Source organism: Dreissena polymorpha, chromosome 16, assembly GCF_020536995.1.
Source record: "Dreissena polymorpha isolate Duluth1 chromosome 16, UMN_Dpol_1.0, whole genome shotgun sequence".
In the NCBI taxonomy this organism is placed as follows: Eukaryota; Metazoa; Mollusca; class Bivalvia; order Myida; family Dreissenidae; genus Dreissena; species Dreissena polymorpha.
In genome coordinates this window covers 18858407-18876745 of record NC_068370.1, presented here as the reverse complement: position 1 = coordinate 18876745, position 18339 = coordinate 18858407, and the positions used below count along the sequence as shown (strand labels likewise).

General features: G+C 33.8%; 2 protein-coding genes across 10 annotated transcripts in view; one reads left to right on the top strand and one right to left on the bottom strand.

Annotated features, from left to right (window-relative positions):
• The window catches only part of LOC127861490 (single-stranded DNA-binding protein 3-like), a 479133-nt gene that overhangs the window by 164355 nt on the left and 296439 nt on the right, over nucleotides 1-18339 (top strand). The window lies entirely within an intron of this gene.
• Nucleotides 1-18339, bottom strand: part of LOC127861481 (uncharacterized) — a 49522-nt gene that overhangs the window by 11032 nt on the left and 20151 nt on the right. For 4 of the 6 annotated variants that reach the window (XM_052399983.1, XM_052399984.1, XM_052399988.1 and 1 more), the window contains 5 exons: nucleotides 8364-8545; nucleotides 5124-5233; nucleotides 4244-4342; nucleotides 3745-4002; nucleotides 2141-2200 (listed from right to left, as the gene is read on the bottom strand). In XM_052399983.1, coding sequence (XP_052255943.1) covers nucleotides 2141-2200; nucleotides 3745-4002; nucleotides 4244-4342; nucleotides 5124-5233; nucleotides 8364-8545 — 709 coding nt within the window. Of the gene's footprint in view, nucleotides 1-2140; nucleotides 2201-3744; nucleotides 4003-4243; nucleotides 4343-5123; nucleotides 5234-8363; nucleotides 8546-14319; nucleotides 14461-18339 lie in introns of those variants that run through there. The other 2 variants (XM_052399986.1, XM_052399987.1) reach the window with 2 other exon arrangements.

Below are 18339 nucleotides of genomic sequence, written 5' to 3'. Positions count from 1 at the left end.
TTTCTTCATTTTGTTCACTTTGGACCCAAAAGATATACCATACTAGGAAGCATGCAGCTCTTAAAGAGGCATAGTGTGTGCGAAAAAATGAATGGAAGCTTAAGATAACAAAAAACCAGTTCATGAACATGTTTTGCTTTCAATAACCAGTATTTTGACCACAAAAGTGATTTTAATTTCCATGAAACACAAATGATGACCAAAAAGCAATCTATTTTTAAAATCTACAGCACTTAAACTGTCAAGTCTAATATAATTGTATAATTATATATTCAAACAATTATTCAAACCATTTTTTAATATTTGATCAATTGATGCAGAAAAATAAAATGTTATAAGTTCATCACTTTCCAAAAACAGCAAGTAAACAGCAACGCTCGACTAATCAAGTGCTTGACAGTATAACGTAAGCCATCATGGGGAAATTGTTCATATTCAATAATTCATTAGTCGATCTTTCAAAAAAAAAAGAGTTGAGAGGGGGTATAATGTGGGGTGTGGTCATTTATAAGACGATCTTTCAAAAATAAAAAAAGGACAAATTTTTTTAATTTTTTTTTTTTTGGGGGGGGGGGGGGGGGGTAAGGGGGGGTGGGAGGGGGGTATAATGTGGGGTGGGGTAATTTATTAAATGTTAAAAAAAATGGGGTGGGGGGTGGGGGGTGGGGAGGTTTGGGGGGGGGGGGGGTAGGGGGGTGAGAGGGGGTATACTGTGGTGTGTGGTGATTTATTAGATGATGTTTAAAAAATAATAATTGGGGGGGGGGTTGGAGGTGGGGGATTCTGGGTAGGGGCGTGGGGTATTGTTTGGGTGGAATCCATTGTGGTATTCAGGTAAGTGTTGTTTTGCAAAGTAATAATAAAATGTGATCATAAATAAAGAAGTTATGGCAATTTAAGCAAAATGTTCAATTATCTAAGTGTAAAAGGGGCCATAATTATGTCAAAATGCTTGATACAGTGGTCTGCTCTTGTTTATAGGTTGGGGTCATGTTGGTAAACAATTACGCAAAATATAAAAGCAATATGTCAAAGGATATAGGAAATATTTGGGGTAGTACGCAAAGTTTAACATAGATTTATCAATATTATGCATATTCTAAGTATAAAAGGGGCAATAATGATGTTAAAATGCTTGATACATTTGTATGCTCTTGTTTATAGGTTGGGGTCATGATGGTAAACAAGTATGCAAAATATTAAAGTAATATGTCAAGGGACATTGAAAATATTTGGGGTAGTACGCAAACTTTAACATTTGCTGCATATTCTAAGTGGAAAAGGGGCTATAATTATGACAAAATGCTTGATAGAGTTGTCTGCTCTTCTTTATAGGTTGGGGTCATGTTGGTAAACAAGTATGCAAAATATAAAAGCAATATGTCAAAGGATATAGGAAATATTTGAGGTAATACGCAAAGTTTAACATAGATTTATCAATAATATGCATATTCTAAGTATAAAAGGGGCAATAATTCTGTCAAAATGCTTGATACAGTTGTATGCTCTTGTTTATATGTTGGGGTCATGATGGTAAACAAGTATGCAAAATATGAAAGAAATATGTCAAGGGACATTGAAAATATTAGGGGTAGTACGCAAACTTTAACATTTGCTGCATATTTTAAGTGGAAAAGGGGCCATAATTATGACAAAATGCTTGATAGAGTTGTCTGCTCTTGTTTATAGGTTGGGGTCATGTTGGTAAACAAGTATGCAAAATATGAAAGCAATATGTCAAGGGACAATGAAAATAATTGGGGTAGTACGAAAACTTTAACATTTGCACGGAAACAGAAACGCCGACGCCGGGGTGAGTAGGATAGCTCCTCTATATATATTTCATATATAATAGTCGAGCTAAAAATCAAGAGCATGAATAAAAGATGAAATAGAAACATAACAGAAATAATGATGCCTACAAATCACCGTCTTACATAAATGAAATACATAAGAAGAGAAAATCAAAGTACCAAAAATACTGCCACTCAAGATTAAACTCCAAAGTTGTTAAACCTTCAGTATCAAAAGTTAAGCATTCTGAAATAAATTTCAAAATTAAAATTTCTTCAAATCAAACATATGCCCCTTTAAGATAAGCCCAACACATAGCTACATAGACCAGGTAAAGACTTCGAACCTTTCATTTCATCAACAGAACTGTCGTCCGAGTCCTCCAAAAATTGTTCAAGCACATGCTCTACAATTATTACATATACTGAATAACATGACAAGGAATTCCTTAGTGCATACTCTACAGGATTTACATAAACGGATAATGTGGCAGGGAATTTCTATGAGCATATTCTACACAATTACATTCACTAATTTCTGTGGAGGGGAATTCCTTATTGCATGTTTTACATTAATTACATATACTAAATGATTTGACAGGGATTTTCTTAGTGCACTCTATACAAAAATTACATATACCAAATACTATTACAGACAATACCTTAGTGCATGCAATACAATAATTACATGTACTAAATTTCTTACTTCATACTCTTCACAAATTATATATACTGAGTCATGTGGATAGGAATTTTCATATGCATACTTCACAAAATATATATATATTGATTTCTGTAGCAGGGAATTTTTTAGTGTATGTTAAACAAGAATTACATATACTAATTAATATTGCTGTATTCTTTACGACATTCACTACAAGAATTGCATGCACTGAATATTAAAGAAAGATGTTTGTTTTAGAATTCTATACAATAATTATATTTGATGAATATTGTGACAGGATATTCCTTAGTGCATGCCTTACAAGAACCACATAATACTGAATTAAGCAGAAGGATTGTCCATAGTGCGGCTCTAATAGAAGTATTAAGGATCACTTGACAGGGCATGCCTTACATAAACTAATATTACAGGTGCATGCTGTAAAAAAGTTTATAAGAAATACACAAACACATACTCTACAAGATTTTCTATTAGAACATTTCTTAGAACTTATATTGTGCATTTCGTTATTGTCACAGGAAATATTATTTACAAAAATACCATGTTCTTTTTGGCAGTAAAGAATTGCAAAAACTATACATATATATATATTTAGAATATTTTATGTCAGTGAATGTTATAATTAAGACATGCATTTAGGCAAATATACAATGACATGTTTTGTGTTAGATTTACTCTATTTATGGGGTTTGCATATATCAATCAAATAACAAACAGATGAGTGCATTAACAATTGTTTGTATATGAAAAGACTAGAGCTGACTGATTTTATACTTATTTACAAGCAAAATCTTGTTATTATTACAGATTTAGGACACTGGTAATTTGTGTGTGCTAGTAAGCAAGTATAATCATTTGTGGTTCCAACGTTCTCAGTTACATATATATTTTAAAAGTGAAGATTTGTTATTAAATTATAAAACAATATAAATAGCAATCAAATACAATAATAAAAAAGAATTAAAGAAACATTATATATATTTAGTGGATCTAATGAAAAATGCACAACATGTGGCAGCAAAGACATTGAAAGATATAAGAAGGAAATGATTCTGAATAACTTCTGGGATATTACAAAAAACAAAACATGCATGCAATCCTTTATGACAATCGATTTTATGTTTAAACAGCTTTTTATGTGGGTAAAGCTTAATGAAAATGTAACAAGAAAATAGCCAGATCATGCACTCTTATTTGGGATAAACAATCACAAAGCAGTAACACAAACATAAAGAACCTGTTGGCACACAAAAATGAAACAAATACCTGCAAAAGCATCAACCACCCCGTTAGATTCGTTGGCCTGGGACCCACTGAAAGTGAGCCAGGAGTCAACACTAGGTATCCCGGGTGGTTTCTTGCCCCGCTGGTAGGTTCCCGTGTTGAGGTCGTGGTTTTCCGGTTCCCAGTGCTGGTGTATTTTGTTGGTTAGGCTCTGGTAGGAACGTCGGGTCTCTAGGAGCTCCCGGTCAGAATGAACTATCATGAAGTTCTCATGGCTTGACTTGGTGGATTTGATGTTACCTTTGGAATGCATATTCGATTATTATAATTCTATTATGTTAACGTGTAAAATGTATAGTGATATATATAATATAATAATATATATATATATTATTATATAATATACAATAACTGTCTTATAATTTTCCTAGTAAAAAAAGCTCACGATTTTTTCAATTGATTGCCTTGATAATAATTATAATCAATTATTTAAAAAAAGCCAGCTTAAAGTATTAAACATTTCCTCATCAAGTTTGTTTACCTGTAGTTTTTGGTCGTTTGTTTGAGGTAGATAACTGAATGGAAGAATGGGTCCGTTGTCTCTGAGACACAGAGGTCAGGGGACGACCTTGAACTTCAACTAAAATGAGGTCACAGTCAAATTCATTTTTTTTTTGGTAGGATAAGATGTCAAAAGGCAAGAAAATGAGGTCACTGATAGATTCAACAATTGTAATCATAGATATAGGATCAGGGTTATACATGAGAAAGTACTTGTATATAAATCTTTGAGTTGACCAAATTCACATTTACGTTTTATTACTTCAAATCAAAAAGTATAAAGGCTCAGTCAAATATCATCCATTAAATGGTTAAGTTTTTATCATTTACTTCCAAATCACAGTATCATTTGTTTACAATCTATTCAGCAATTGTATTATTAAAATTTAACATAAAATATGTTGAACGTTGTACGCCATAAAGCAATTTAAGAGTGTTCAGCTCTATGATTCCATGCATGTTTTTGTGAGATAACATTCACATCTAGGATTTTGCTAATTGATAATGAATCCAGTATATTATTTAGTAGCTTACCATTATTCATACAGAAATCATAAAAAGATTTGGATATCCCTGACACTTTCATACAAATGTCTCAAAAAGCTCAGCTTCAATAATTCAAGATATTTCACATGTCAAAATAATCTGGATCATATCACTTTCTGACAGTCAATTAAATAATTGCATTCACAAGACCTGAACAAATATTTTAATACACTGAATACTTTTCACCATTAACATAATTATACTAAAATATTTGCCAAATACAAATAAGACTATTTGAAATGTACTTATCAACATTTTAACCCATTACATTAATGTATAAGAGCAAATATATGTTTACCCAGCCCAATACTGACCTGACTTGAGGTTGTTCTTCTTGTTATTAGTCACAGTGTTGTCCTTATTCTTTGTCTCCACACTGACACGTGGAGTTTTAGGACGACGTGGTGGGGCTGACGCTATGTTCCTGAGTTTTAAAGTAAGAAATTCATAAAATTGTGTCTAAAAACCTGCATTTGAAGATCAATGATGGTAAAATATTTTCTAAAATATAACCTTACACATCTACAGCAATTTTTCAAAAATATTCTCTATATATCTATATATTAGATAAATAGACCTTATCACAATAAGTCACGTTACAAGAATCTATGAAAGTACTTAATCACCATTATGTGCCATGCAATATTAAAATCTTTATTGATTTATTTACCAAAAAAGCAAACTGCCATTACAAGAAAATGATAATCACTTTGTTATATTTATCTATTGCTTAAATTACCCCCCCCCGAAAAAAAAGGGGGCACATAATCCACATTTTTTTTACTTATATGCTTCAATTCAATACTTTCAGCCCAAGCACTCTTATCACAGAGGATCAAAATTCATTTAAATTGTTAAATGAATATCCATATTACAGTGTGAGAAATGCATACCCTTAATGATCAACAATTACATGAATAATGCAGGACATTTACAGGGTGACAGAAGAAATTTCAGCTGATAGCATATCAAATCAAAATTTTCATATAAACTCACAAAAATGATTTTAAACAATTCCTAGCACTCTGACACACGTACACTGCCATTACTTAAACAGAGAGAAACCAAATTCTTTGTCATGTGCATATTTATTTGGTTGTATAATTTTGTTGATGCAGTGTTGAAAGCAAATTTGAATTGCTTAATAAACACTCTGATTCTATGATTAAGTGAAATCTTTGTAGATATGTATCAAAGTCTTGGCATTCCAAACTATTTTTCTATTTATTATTTTTAACGTCTAACATTTACACTTTTCTCAAATATTTATTTGTATATGTACTTTATGAGGATATGGATGCAGACATATGATAAAGTGTCCACAGTAATTGGCATACCTATAAAACACCCTTTTTGGTCAAAGCAACCAACCTAAATAACAGATGTGTATAATTAATTAGCTGTTCCAACAATATTTAAACAATAAGTTAGAACTTCTGTAAAACTTAACATTTCTGTCAATTGTAAGTGTCATTTAATTGTGCATGGAACATTGACATAATGATAAATTTGGTGAAGAAAATTTAACATTGATTTTCTGCCTGATAGAGATATCTTTTTTTGCTTTTCTTCCTGATAGAGATATCTTTCATTCATCAGTTGCTAGAGACAATAAAATAAACCAAGCAAACTTATTATGACTGATTTTTTTTAGGAATAAAATCTCATCAATATTAAGAACTTTACATAAACCTTGGTTGAGCAAATTTGTTTATCTACATAATCATACTCTAGTCTGTCTTTTTCTTAAAGCATACTTCATCAGAAAGGTGAGATTTTAAACCAAACACTTGATTTCTGTGATTGAGTTGTACATTTAAATCATAAATCATCTTCTTCACTGAGCCATTTATGGCACATTTAAAGCCTGAAAAGTGGGAAAATTGAAGTGTTAGCATTCACAGGCCAACACATTGAGGTGTACTGTCCTTTTTTTCATCTTGAAAATACATTTAATTAGGTATAATATACAGAGGGGGTAATCATGTGATAGTCAAGATGGTGACGTTCATGCCGAGACAGGTATATTTTTCCGTGTTATACCCTTTTGTTTAATAACACTTTATTACATTTGTTTAATTTTAAATGACGCTCACTTTCAAGCCATATTAGTAAGAAAGTTATAAGCCTTAATTTCGTATTAAAGTTCGCTTTATATCTTGACTTTACTCTCTGCCAATTTTCTTAGTGGAGCTGTATGAGGTCATCCCACTTAGAAATTTCATGGCCAGTAATGTCGAAATATAGAGCGACTATTAATACGAAATAAACATTAGTAACTTTCTGGCAGATATGGCTGTAAAGTGAGTCATTTAAAAAATTAATACAAGAAATAAAGGGAACAAGGGCTGTTTGTAAAACATGCATGCCCCCCATATGGGCTGTCCGTTGTAGTGGCAGCCATTGTGTGAATACGTTTTTTGTCACTGTGACCTTGACCTTTGACCTAGTGACCTGAAAATCAATAGGGGTCATCTGTGAGTCACGATCAATCTACCTGTGAAGTTTCATGATCCTAGGCATATGCGTTCTTGAGTTATTATCCGAAAACCATTTTACTATTTCGGGTCAACGTGACCTTGACCTTTGACCTAGTGACCTCAAAATCAATAGGGGTCATCTGTGAGTCATGATCAATCTACCCATGAAGTTTCATGAACCTAGGCGTATGCATTCTTGAGTTATCATCCGGAAACCATTTTACTATTTCGGGTCACCGTGACCTTGACCTTTGACCTAGTGACCTCAAAATATATAGGGGTCATCTGCGAGTCATGATCAATCTACCCATGAAGTTTCATGATCATAGGCCTATGCGTTCTTGAGTTATCATTCAAAAACCATTTTACTATTTCGGGTCACCGTGACCTTGACCTTTGACCTAGTGACCTCAAAATCAATAGGGGTCATCTGCGAGTCATGATCAATGTACCTATGAAGTTTCATGAGTCTAGGCCCAAGCGTTCTTGAGTTATCGTCTGACAACCACCTGGTGGACGGACAGACCGACATGAGCAAAGCAATATACCCCCTCTTCTTCGAAGGGGGGCATAAAAAAACAGCAAAACATACTTGTCTCAGCATTGGTGTCGCCATCTTTAATATCACGTGATTACCTCCTCTGATACACCTTGATAATATACGAGAAACTTTTAAACACGGTCTATCATCTACATCCATAGAAAAAAGTTAAAATGGACAAAACTAGAACTCATGGTAACAAATCCACAAACCAGGAATTGATTTTTGGAACACCTTAGGGAGAAAAAAACGAATTCCTTAGTGGGTTCACCAAAATGCTTCATTATATAACAGATCAATAAAAATTTGCCACTTGAAAAGAAATTTTGACACTCATAAAACTGAGGAAATCGACTGAAACTGAGGAAATCACCGGAAAGAAAGAAATCAACTGGAAGGAGAAAGCAACTGATAGAAGTTATCAAATCCGTGAATAAACAAAAATCATACCCCTGAAAAGAGGAGAAACCAAACCCCTGAAAGCAGGAGAACCACATCCCAGCCAAAACAGAGACCGACAAACAATACATTACCTAGTTTTATTTTTGGAGTAGATTCTGTGAATCAGCGCGTGCTGTTCGTTGATGATGTCGGCAGATGACTTAGGCCGGTAGGTCCTTGTACCACTGACGTCAATGTCAACAGTGCGGCACGACAACACAGGCTGTGTTGGCGTGTACCGGTGTCTGGTTTCAATGTCACCAAGAGGTCGTTTCTGAAAAGAGGGATATTGAGTCCATTATAATAAACAATTTGGACACAACAATATTCCAATATATTAATGTTCTATTTATTTTCAGTTATACATATTGTATTGCAATATGCTATTCAAGAATGACAGTTATTTATACTTTTATAATGATATTTATTTTAAGTAGGGTATTATTGCCCCAAATATTTCCCGAGGAATGGAGAATAATGGTTTTAACATATCTCCCAATTGATACTGTACATTTGTATATTCCAGGCAATTTAATTGCCTCATTTCAATTATGACTTGACCTTAAGATGGCATGACTTCTTCATGCCTTCAACTAATTTCCTTTTCCTGAGAAAAAATTTGAGGCAAGTTAAATTAAAATCGTCAAGGGAACAAAAGATATATTAAAGAGATACAAATACAGGCTCAAACATTACACCCTTCAGTGTGACCTTCACCCAGAGATGAGGTGACTGGCTCAATCATCTGCACATGAAATCAGTAAGTAAAAGATTGGAGACAAGTTGCATGAAAATCCTTCAAGAAACATTGAGGAGATTTGAAGTTCAAATAATTTTGCTTAAAGTGCAAATTTAAGGAGTGCGTTTCACTAACATAGCGTATATTTACGCAACTTTAGGTTTACGCACAGAATTTACGCCGAACGTAAATAAATGCGTACGCCGTTTCACTAAAATGTGCGCAAAATTTACGCTGCGTGTAAGTGTTGTTTAGCCTGTCAGGTGCGCGCGGACGCGTAAGAAAGTAATCGTCTGCAACAGTATCTACTGTAAAGCAAGATTATACGATTTTTTACATGTGTTAAATTGTAATATATTGATAAAATATGTTACAATAACACAAAATAGGCAAAACAAATTATACACTGAAGACGAATTTCATAACATGTAGCAAAGACACATTAGCGCCCCGAGCCGATTCTCGCTCGGCGCTTGTGACGAATGTATTTCGTCACATATTTTCCTACAATAAGATCTCAATATTTATTTCTTCAAACTTTTTTTTCTGGTGGAATTCAATTTAAAAGCTGGCTGCATATCCACATTTTAGCAATAAAATAAGCGATATAAAAAGGCATTCTAAACAGTCTCGCGTTTACTTGAATAAATTACCTCCCTTAACATAACGGAATATCAAAAATACGTATATAGACAAAACCTGTACCTTGCAAAGCGTGATAATAAACCGCGTGCCCGTGCCACTCGTTCTCCAATGACGTACTAAATAAAACTCAAACTATCTACACACATCTCGACTAACTACAACCCCGGTAAATAGGTAATCAGGATAAATATACATGTAGGAAATTAGGGACAAAACAGTCAAAGACTAATATAACCTGTATCTTGTCTAGTTATAACCCAGAAAGGTCCAGCTAAAATTACTCTGTGAAGGGGCGTGTGACCTGGTAATAAAATCTGAACAACACACACACATTATAACCAAGAACAACACTATCAAATGTCTGGAATAGATTTTTGTGAGAATTACCATATCACACTGTGATCATTAGGCTACAGTATAGCCCTCACATAATTGAAACCACACATCTACATATAAGCTGGAGTAGATTCAATTTACAATTAAACATGATGAATAGCAATGTATGGTTCATACACATGTACTGAATACCACTACCAAATATCTGGAATAGATTTTTGTTAGAATGACGATATCACATTGTGATTATCAGGCTACAGTATAGCCCTCACAAAATCGAAACCAGATGTTTACATATTAGCTGAAATAAATTCAAATGAGAATTAAGAATCTCAGAACATCAACAACACACAATGCTAAAACGACGGCAGGGTACGCTTTCCCTAATACGCAGGTTACTCAGCCTCTTTCCAACGGGAGGTAATGCCAATTTTTCTGATTTACGCAAAGTACATATCTGGCGTAAATTAACGACATAATTTACGCACTGCGTTAATTTACGCTGTTTAGTGAAACGCGTTTTTGAGAACAAGATTTGCGTACGCAAATATTTACGGAAATTATTTGTGTACGCAGCTTAGTGAAACGCACTCCTGATCTTTAACCCAAAAGATTGGCTCATGATTCTGCATATTATCTAAATGACCTAAACGTTTTGCTCAAGTTGCCCCAAGTGACCCTTCTTCAAAGGAATATGAGTGTCACTAAAGTTTTAGCAACAAAATGATGAGAAGCATCCCTATATGCCTTCCATTACTGTTGTAGGGTATTAACAAATCAAACAGAGTAATCCATATTTGTCGTTAAAGAAAGTAAAGAACCTTTAGCTTTATAAACAGTGACACTGAAATAATTGGTGCTTTATGAGTACCGGTATCAGTGTTACATGTTCAAAAAATATCATAAAAGTCAATCTCCTTCACACACAAAAATGCTTGATCTTTAACAAATATTTAAATATGCCTCAAATTACTATCATTACCATTCTCAATCATGAGAAGTACAAATTACAGCTATTAAAACTGTTACTTCAATTGTGTACTTAACTTCTGCTTTTCAAACAACCTGACCTTCCTTATATATGATCTGTTAATGTGACTGGGTAATGCGAAAATAAAAAGTTGTTCAAACAAAATAAAACCTGGATATCTCATGTTTTTCTCTGACAGAGCCAACACCAATATGCCATTACCTTCCCAAATATGTGCAATATGAACTGCATATGATTTGTGCATATGACGCACATGGCTTTGAAATTAGCTACGGAGAATACAGGGATACATAAATGAAGCTTAGCTGTACAAAGATATTTATTTACACAACAAAAGGCTTCTTCATGCTCTGATTCAATGACATTTGGCCATGCAAAATGAATTTACCAAACAATTGTTTGTTTCCAATTAACCCTTTGCATGCTGGGAAATTTGTCGTCTGCTTAAATGTTGTCTGCTGAATTTCTAAAATTAGCATTTTCTTCAATTTTTTTCAAAGAATATTATCAGAATAGCAAACAGTTTGGATCCTGATGAGACGCCACGTTCTGTGGTGTCTCATCTGGATCCAAACTGTTTGCAAAGGCCTTCAAAATTCGGTTCCCGCACTGAAAGGGTTAAAATGGTATAAACACAAAATCTTGAATTCTAAATGAAAATTCACAGAGCATTCAAGATGCACCAACACGCAAAGAATTTTATTTAACAAAAGGATTAATGAAGAAGCTTTAGACCAAAATTTTGTCACCACAGCCAGAATATAATCTTTAAAATAAGCATAACTTACATCACAAGTGTCTCAAAATATTGAAAATTATTCAAACAATTTAACAAATAGAGGTTTTCCTTAAATATTTTTTTTAAATGATTAGCATGACAAATATGAGGTAATATTCTGTAAATATAACTTTCGGTAAGATCTAGCAATATGTTATAAAAAAGAGCACCGCATAGCGGGTGCCAACACTCGGCTGTAGGTGCAGTTTTGAATAAATGAAAGCTTGTCAGAAGTGACCTTGACCTTTGACCTAGTGACCCAAAAATGGGTGTGGCGTGTAGAACCCATCAAGGTGCATCTACATAATTAAGTTTCAAAGTTGTATGTGGAAGCTTATGTTAAGGTTTTAGCTCTACTTGGACGGTGGACGGCAGACGCCAAACGGCAGACACCGGACGACAAGCTGGCTATGACAATACTTCGGGTTTTCTCAGAAAACAGCCTAGCTAAAAACAGGGATAGTGGTAGTTTCCAAGGTAATAATGCCAACTTCAAATTTCTGTACATAAAACATCATTCACATAACTTTATTTTATTAAAGGATGTTTAGTTGTCATTATCTCTATACACTGTTTGTCAAAACTGTCAACGATGCCAGGCACATTGTATGAGCCTCGTTCTAAAACTGAGCAAAAGCATGTGAACAAGAGGGCCTGAAAGGCCCAAGGTATCCCCCGCAACATATGCTTTGTTTGAGGATGGGTGCAAATTGGACGGATGAACATAATGATAGATGGACGGACGGAGGACAATAACACAAAACTAAGAGAAAGGAAGGTTTACCAAGTTTCAAAGAAATCCGCCCAAGCGCTTCCAAGATATGGCTCCAGACACAAAAATGCCTATAGTAAAAAGCATATTTTCAAGTTTCAAAGGGCCATAAGTCTGTTTTTAACAGATGGTGTACAATGCCATTTGGCGTGCATCATCCTCTTATGCATATATATACTCATACCAAGTTTAAATGAAATCCGCCAAAGCACTTCCAAGATATGGCTCCGGACACAAAAGTGCCTATAGTAAAAAGCATTTTTTCAAGATACAAAGGGCCATAAGTCTGTTTTTAACAGATGGTGTACAAATCCATTTGGCGTGCATCATCCTCTTATGCATATATATACTCATACCAAGTTTCAATGAAATCCGCCAAAAAACTTCCAAGATATGGCTCCGGACACTAAAAAGCATTTTTTCAAGATACAAAGGGCCATAAGTCTGTTTTTAACAGATGGTGTACAATGCCATTTGGCGTGCATCATCCTCTTATGCATATATATATACTCATACCAAGTTTAAATGAAATCCACCAAAGAACTTCCAAGATATGGCTCCGGACACAAAAGTGCCGGACGGATGGACGGACAGCCGGACGGACGGACAACGCCAAAACAATATCCCTCCGCCTCTGGCGGGGGATAATAAAATGTCTTCTAGGATTAAACTGTGCAGTCCACACAGGCTTATCAGGGATTACAGTTTCTGATTTTAAGGATTTTTTGTTTCAAGGAAGTCTTTTCTAAGCAAAAATCAAGTTTATTGGAAAGTGTCAGCCCTGATAAGCCTGTGTGGACCGCACTAGATAAACTTGACAACACCTTACACACATGAATTAAGGTCAGTTTTCATACTTCTAACGCACCGCATATCACCTGCATTGGCTCAACTTTAAGGACAACTTGTACCAGCATTTTAAGAAAACAATTATGACAAGATCGAGGAAAAGTTGTAATTCAAAATACATTAAATCGAACTACGTCAATAATTCAAACAATATTATCAATGTAGGGCATTAAAATATGATATCTTAATGTAAACATCCTTTGAAATAATGCAATAATTTTGAAGAATATTGTTACATAACAGCATTAATACCGGTAATTCAAAATAAAATTAGCCTAAGGTTGTATTTTAAAACAAGCTATTTCCTAGAAATCTGTTCAAAAGCATCAAATAGTCTCATACAATACCTTACTACATCCACAGTTTGTCAATGATCAACATGAATATTGCAAGATCTTTCCAAACAAACTTTCTCTAAATCATGCACTATTTACAAAGAGCACAGTGTTAAGCAATATAATAAGCTATTCCTCCTTTGAAGATTCTTTCAATCACTCTTCATTGATGAAGTTGAGGTGATATGTTTTTCCACAATGAAGATTTTATATCAAGCTTTAAAACGAAATATGAAATAACTTATGCCCGACAACATGCTTCGAGCATTTAAAACAGTGATTAACACTTGATAGACGTTGCACTTGGAATTGAACTTAGTTTCCGTTCCCTAATAATGCCAGTTACTGCTGTTCACAAATCAATAGCACTTTCTTTTCAAATACTTGTTTTACAAAATTACTTCCCAATAAAGTATGCTTAAAAGAAGAAAATATCCTGGCAGATGCCTCAAACTCAATTAAATTCTCGTTAGTGTTTTGTTTTTGAAAACAAAATGTCATTATATTATTTTGAAAAAACCAATAGTGTATTTTTTTTAAAACCATTACAACACTAATAATATATTTAATTAAAAAACTGAAATCACAATCAACATAAGGTACCTCAAATGGAAATCCGTTGTTTAACTCTGTCCATATACAGAGAAAGAAACTGTTTGCAGCAAGTGACTGATGTTTCATCAAAATAAATCTAAAGATTAAATCTATAAGGCAGATTCCTATCTTGGTTTTAATAACAGTATGACATTAACGTGCCAGAGTTTTAATCAATATGCGAGGCCAACACCGGTTTATATTCCGATTAATGCCTTGTTAGGCTGCAAATCCTCAACATGGATTGAAACAAATCACAGGGTCCGCAAATACCAACAGAAGTGTTTTAATCCTTTATTATTGTTCAAGCCAGGTGTAACAACTCAGATTTTTATTGTACATGTACAAATAAACATACAATTACACTACAAATTAACATACAAATACAATACAAAATCAAAGCGCTGAAGACACTAAAGTTGTTCTTCATTGCTTAATTTAAGACACAACTCATTTTTAGCTCGACTATTATATATGAAATATATATAGTGGAGCTATCCTACTCACCCTGGCGTCGGCGTGAGCGTGCAAATGTTGAATAGTTTGCGTACCACCCCAAATATTTCCTATGTCCCTTGACATATTGCTTTAATATTTTGCATACTTCTTAACCAACATGACCCCCAACCTATAAACAAGAGCAGACAACTGTATCAAGCATTTTGTAAGAATTATGGCCCTTTTTTTTCCTTAGCAAATGCATATTATTGATACACTGTAACTCTAATATAAAGCGCTCCGTTATAACGCTGAATCCAATATAACGCGGAGGGTGCTTGGATCCCATTTTTTCTCCAACCTTCCATTTGATTTCTGATTCAAATCCGTTTTATGCAACTTCATGTATTTTCAGGCAATTCAAAGATGGCGGCAATCACAGTCATGTTGATTGCTTTATTCAATCGTTCGTTGAACCGATTATAATCACCTCGAGGTTAAACAACACTGACAGCTAATTGGTGTTAATCTGTTGTGTAATGTCGATAAAGGTGTGAAAAACTCGCGTGTCAGTGTTTATTACATGTATTCCTCATCAGAGCGGTTCAGTGCGATAATTTCCATAAGTTAAGTGCAAGCGGGATAGTTATACAATTCAAGTAATTCAAAACGATTGAAACATTCTTACTTTGATATTGTTGAAGTTTGACTATATTAAATGAGCGGCTGTGAAATATACTGCCTACTGTATAAAACAACTTTTTCTGTCATTTCATTATCATTCTAGTATTATGTCATTTAATCTTTCAGTTCATGTATAAGAAATTAAATAATGCAGACGATTTATTTACATGCGAACGCAGTGTACCGGCAATTGTTAACAGAGTTTCACTTACATTTTCGCGCGGTATCAGAAAGTCCCCAGGGAAACACGTTTTTTGCATGCGTATGACGCAATAAAACAATTTTTTGTACATGAGTCGTATTGCATTCAATCTAAATTTAAAGTCGCTCGTCCAATGAAAGCTCTGCCCCATAATGCACTGTACTCTTAACACTTCTGAAAATGGCATATATGCGAACGGTTGTGTTTACGAATTTCTTAAACATATATCGTCATTAATGTTCAAGTTTATTATTTTTTAAGTGATGTTGTAATTTCATTGGATTATCGGATAAATGTGCACATAAGAAAAGCGGTATGTATACTGTTATCGATACGATTCGGTTTATATGCATGTATTTGTGTCAACACAGCATGGCAATATACATGACCTATATTATTGGCTATTCTATACCTGTTTTTTTTTATAGCGCCCTGCAGTAAATGAGCTCAAAACCTTATAACGCGGATCCGTTATAACGCTGTTTCGCGGCTTGGACCCCATTGACCGCGCTATATTGGAGTTACAGTGTAAATCTATGTTAAAGTTTGCGTACCACCTCAAATATTTTCTAATGTCCCTTGACATATTGCTTTCTTTTTTTGCAAACTTTTTTACCAACATGACCCCAATCTATAAACAAGAGCAGACAACTGTATCAAGCATTTTGTAAAAATTATGGCCCTTTTTCCATTTAGAATATGCATATTATTGATAAATCTATGTTAAAGTTTGTGTACCACCTCAAATATTTTCAATGTCCCTTGACATATTGCTTTCTTTTTTTGCAAACTTTTTTACCAACATGACCCCAATCTATAAACAAGAGCAGACAACTGTATCAAGCATTTTGTAAGAATTATGGCCCTTTTTGTCTTAGTAACTGAATATTTTGTTAAATTTTGTGTTTAGATCCACTTGACTTCTATAGTACATGTATCAAAGCTATTGCTTTCAAACTTCAAATATTTTGTTACTATCATGAGGGTACTGTACCTGGCAAGTTCAATTTGACCTTGACCTTTTAATGACCTTGACTCTCAAGGTCAAAAGAATAAATTTTAGTTAAATTGCCATAACTTCTTTATTTATGATCAGGTTTTATTAATTCTTTGACAAAACAACACTTACCTGAATACCACAATGGATTCCACCCAAACAATACCCCATGCCCCAACCCAGAATCCCTGCCCCCCTCCCCATTTTTTTATATTGTTTTCTCCTTTTTTTATTTTTGAAAGATTGTCTAATAAATGACCACACCCCACATTATACCCCCCTCTCAACCCCCCTACCCAACCCAAAAAGAACATTTTTTTCTTTGAAACATGGTTAAAATAAAAAAAATAAATATTTATTTACTTTATTTTTGAAGGACTGTCCAAACTTCCCACCCAAGCTATTGCTATTAAACTTGAAATACTATCTTATTAGTTTGTTTTATGTCTTTACAAATGTTCAATAGATTGTGGAAAATATACCTGAACTATTACCTTGACCTTATTGAATAATTTCAACAATTTCCCCATGATGGCTTACGTTATACTGTCCGCACTCGAATAGTCGAGCGCGCTGTCCTCTGACAGCTCTTGTTAAAAATTAAATGCAAGTTTGCAATCAACGCAAGCCATTCAAATTCAAATAAAGAGTGTTTCTAAACGCACAGGTTGAGATATGTGTGCACTTTTATCATCCTTTTTATTTTATAGAGATAACTTAGACAACATAACAACAACATGGCCCTTTTTTGAAATTTAGAAAGCATAGTAAGTATGATGAAAATGGTAATGAAAACTGAATACAAAGACAATTTGCAATCAGCAATCATATTAAATGTATATTGTTTGAATATTGAATACCAATCTGACTAAGAATATAGTTTCATTATGGAAACTCCCTGTCCAAAACTTTTGATTTTTGACACCATATATAAATTCAAAATTCAAATTTAATAGTAGTCCAATTAACTGTAATCCGTATTTATGTTTGACTTTTAATATTTTGGAAACTACTAAATAACAGAGTAATATTTCATTCTGAAGTACTTGTGTATTTTTATATTTTATCATCTTGATATCATATTCTTATATTGTTAACCAAACTACATGACTATTCTGAAAAATCTGTTAACCAGTAAAACAACAGCATCTACTTGCAATATGGCACAAAACTTATAAATTTTAATTTTCATAATGCACATATTAGTTTTATTATTATTATACCAGATTTGTATAGGGCTCTTTTCACACATAATTGTGCGTTCAAAAGCGCTTCACATGAAATTGCATGACATAATTCAATATAAAATACAACGCAACCATATTAGAAAATGTATAAACATAATAGGTAAAAACATACAACGCGATTGAATGAATTCATCTAAAAGTACTAGAATTAAAAATCAATTGATTAAATGTACATTCCATTGATAAAACTGACCCTTAAACAGAGCATGATACACTCAGATAGTTGTTAAAACAAAGATGTAACCCCAACGGCAGCAAAGCGGATCCTACCCAGAGAGTTAAAACATGCCTACAGACATAGAACAATTATCCCTGTTAGGGCGAGGACATTGCACGCCATGCCGCCAAAGGAGGCCGTACCAATTTCAAACCTAAGATGAAATTAATTCAACAGTGGAATTTTAAAAGAATAAGGGGAAAACAATATGTTCTGACTGGTAAAACATGAAAACAGCTAAAAG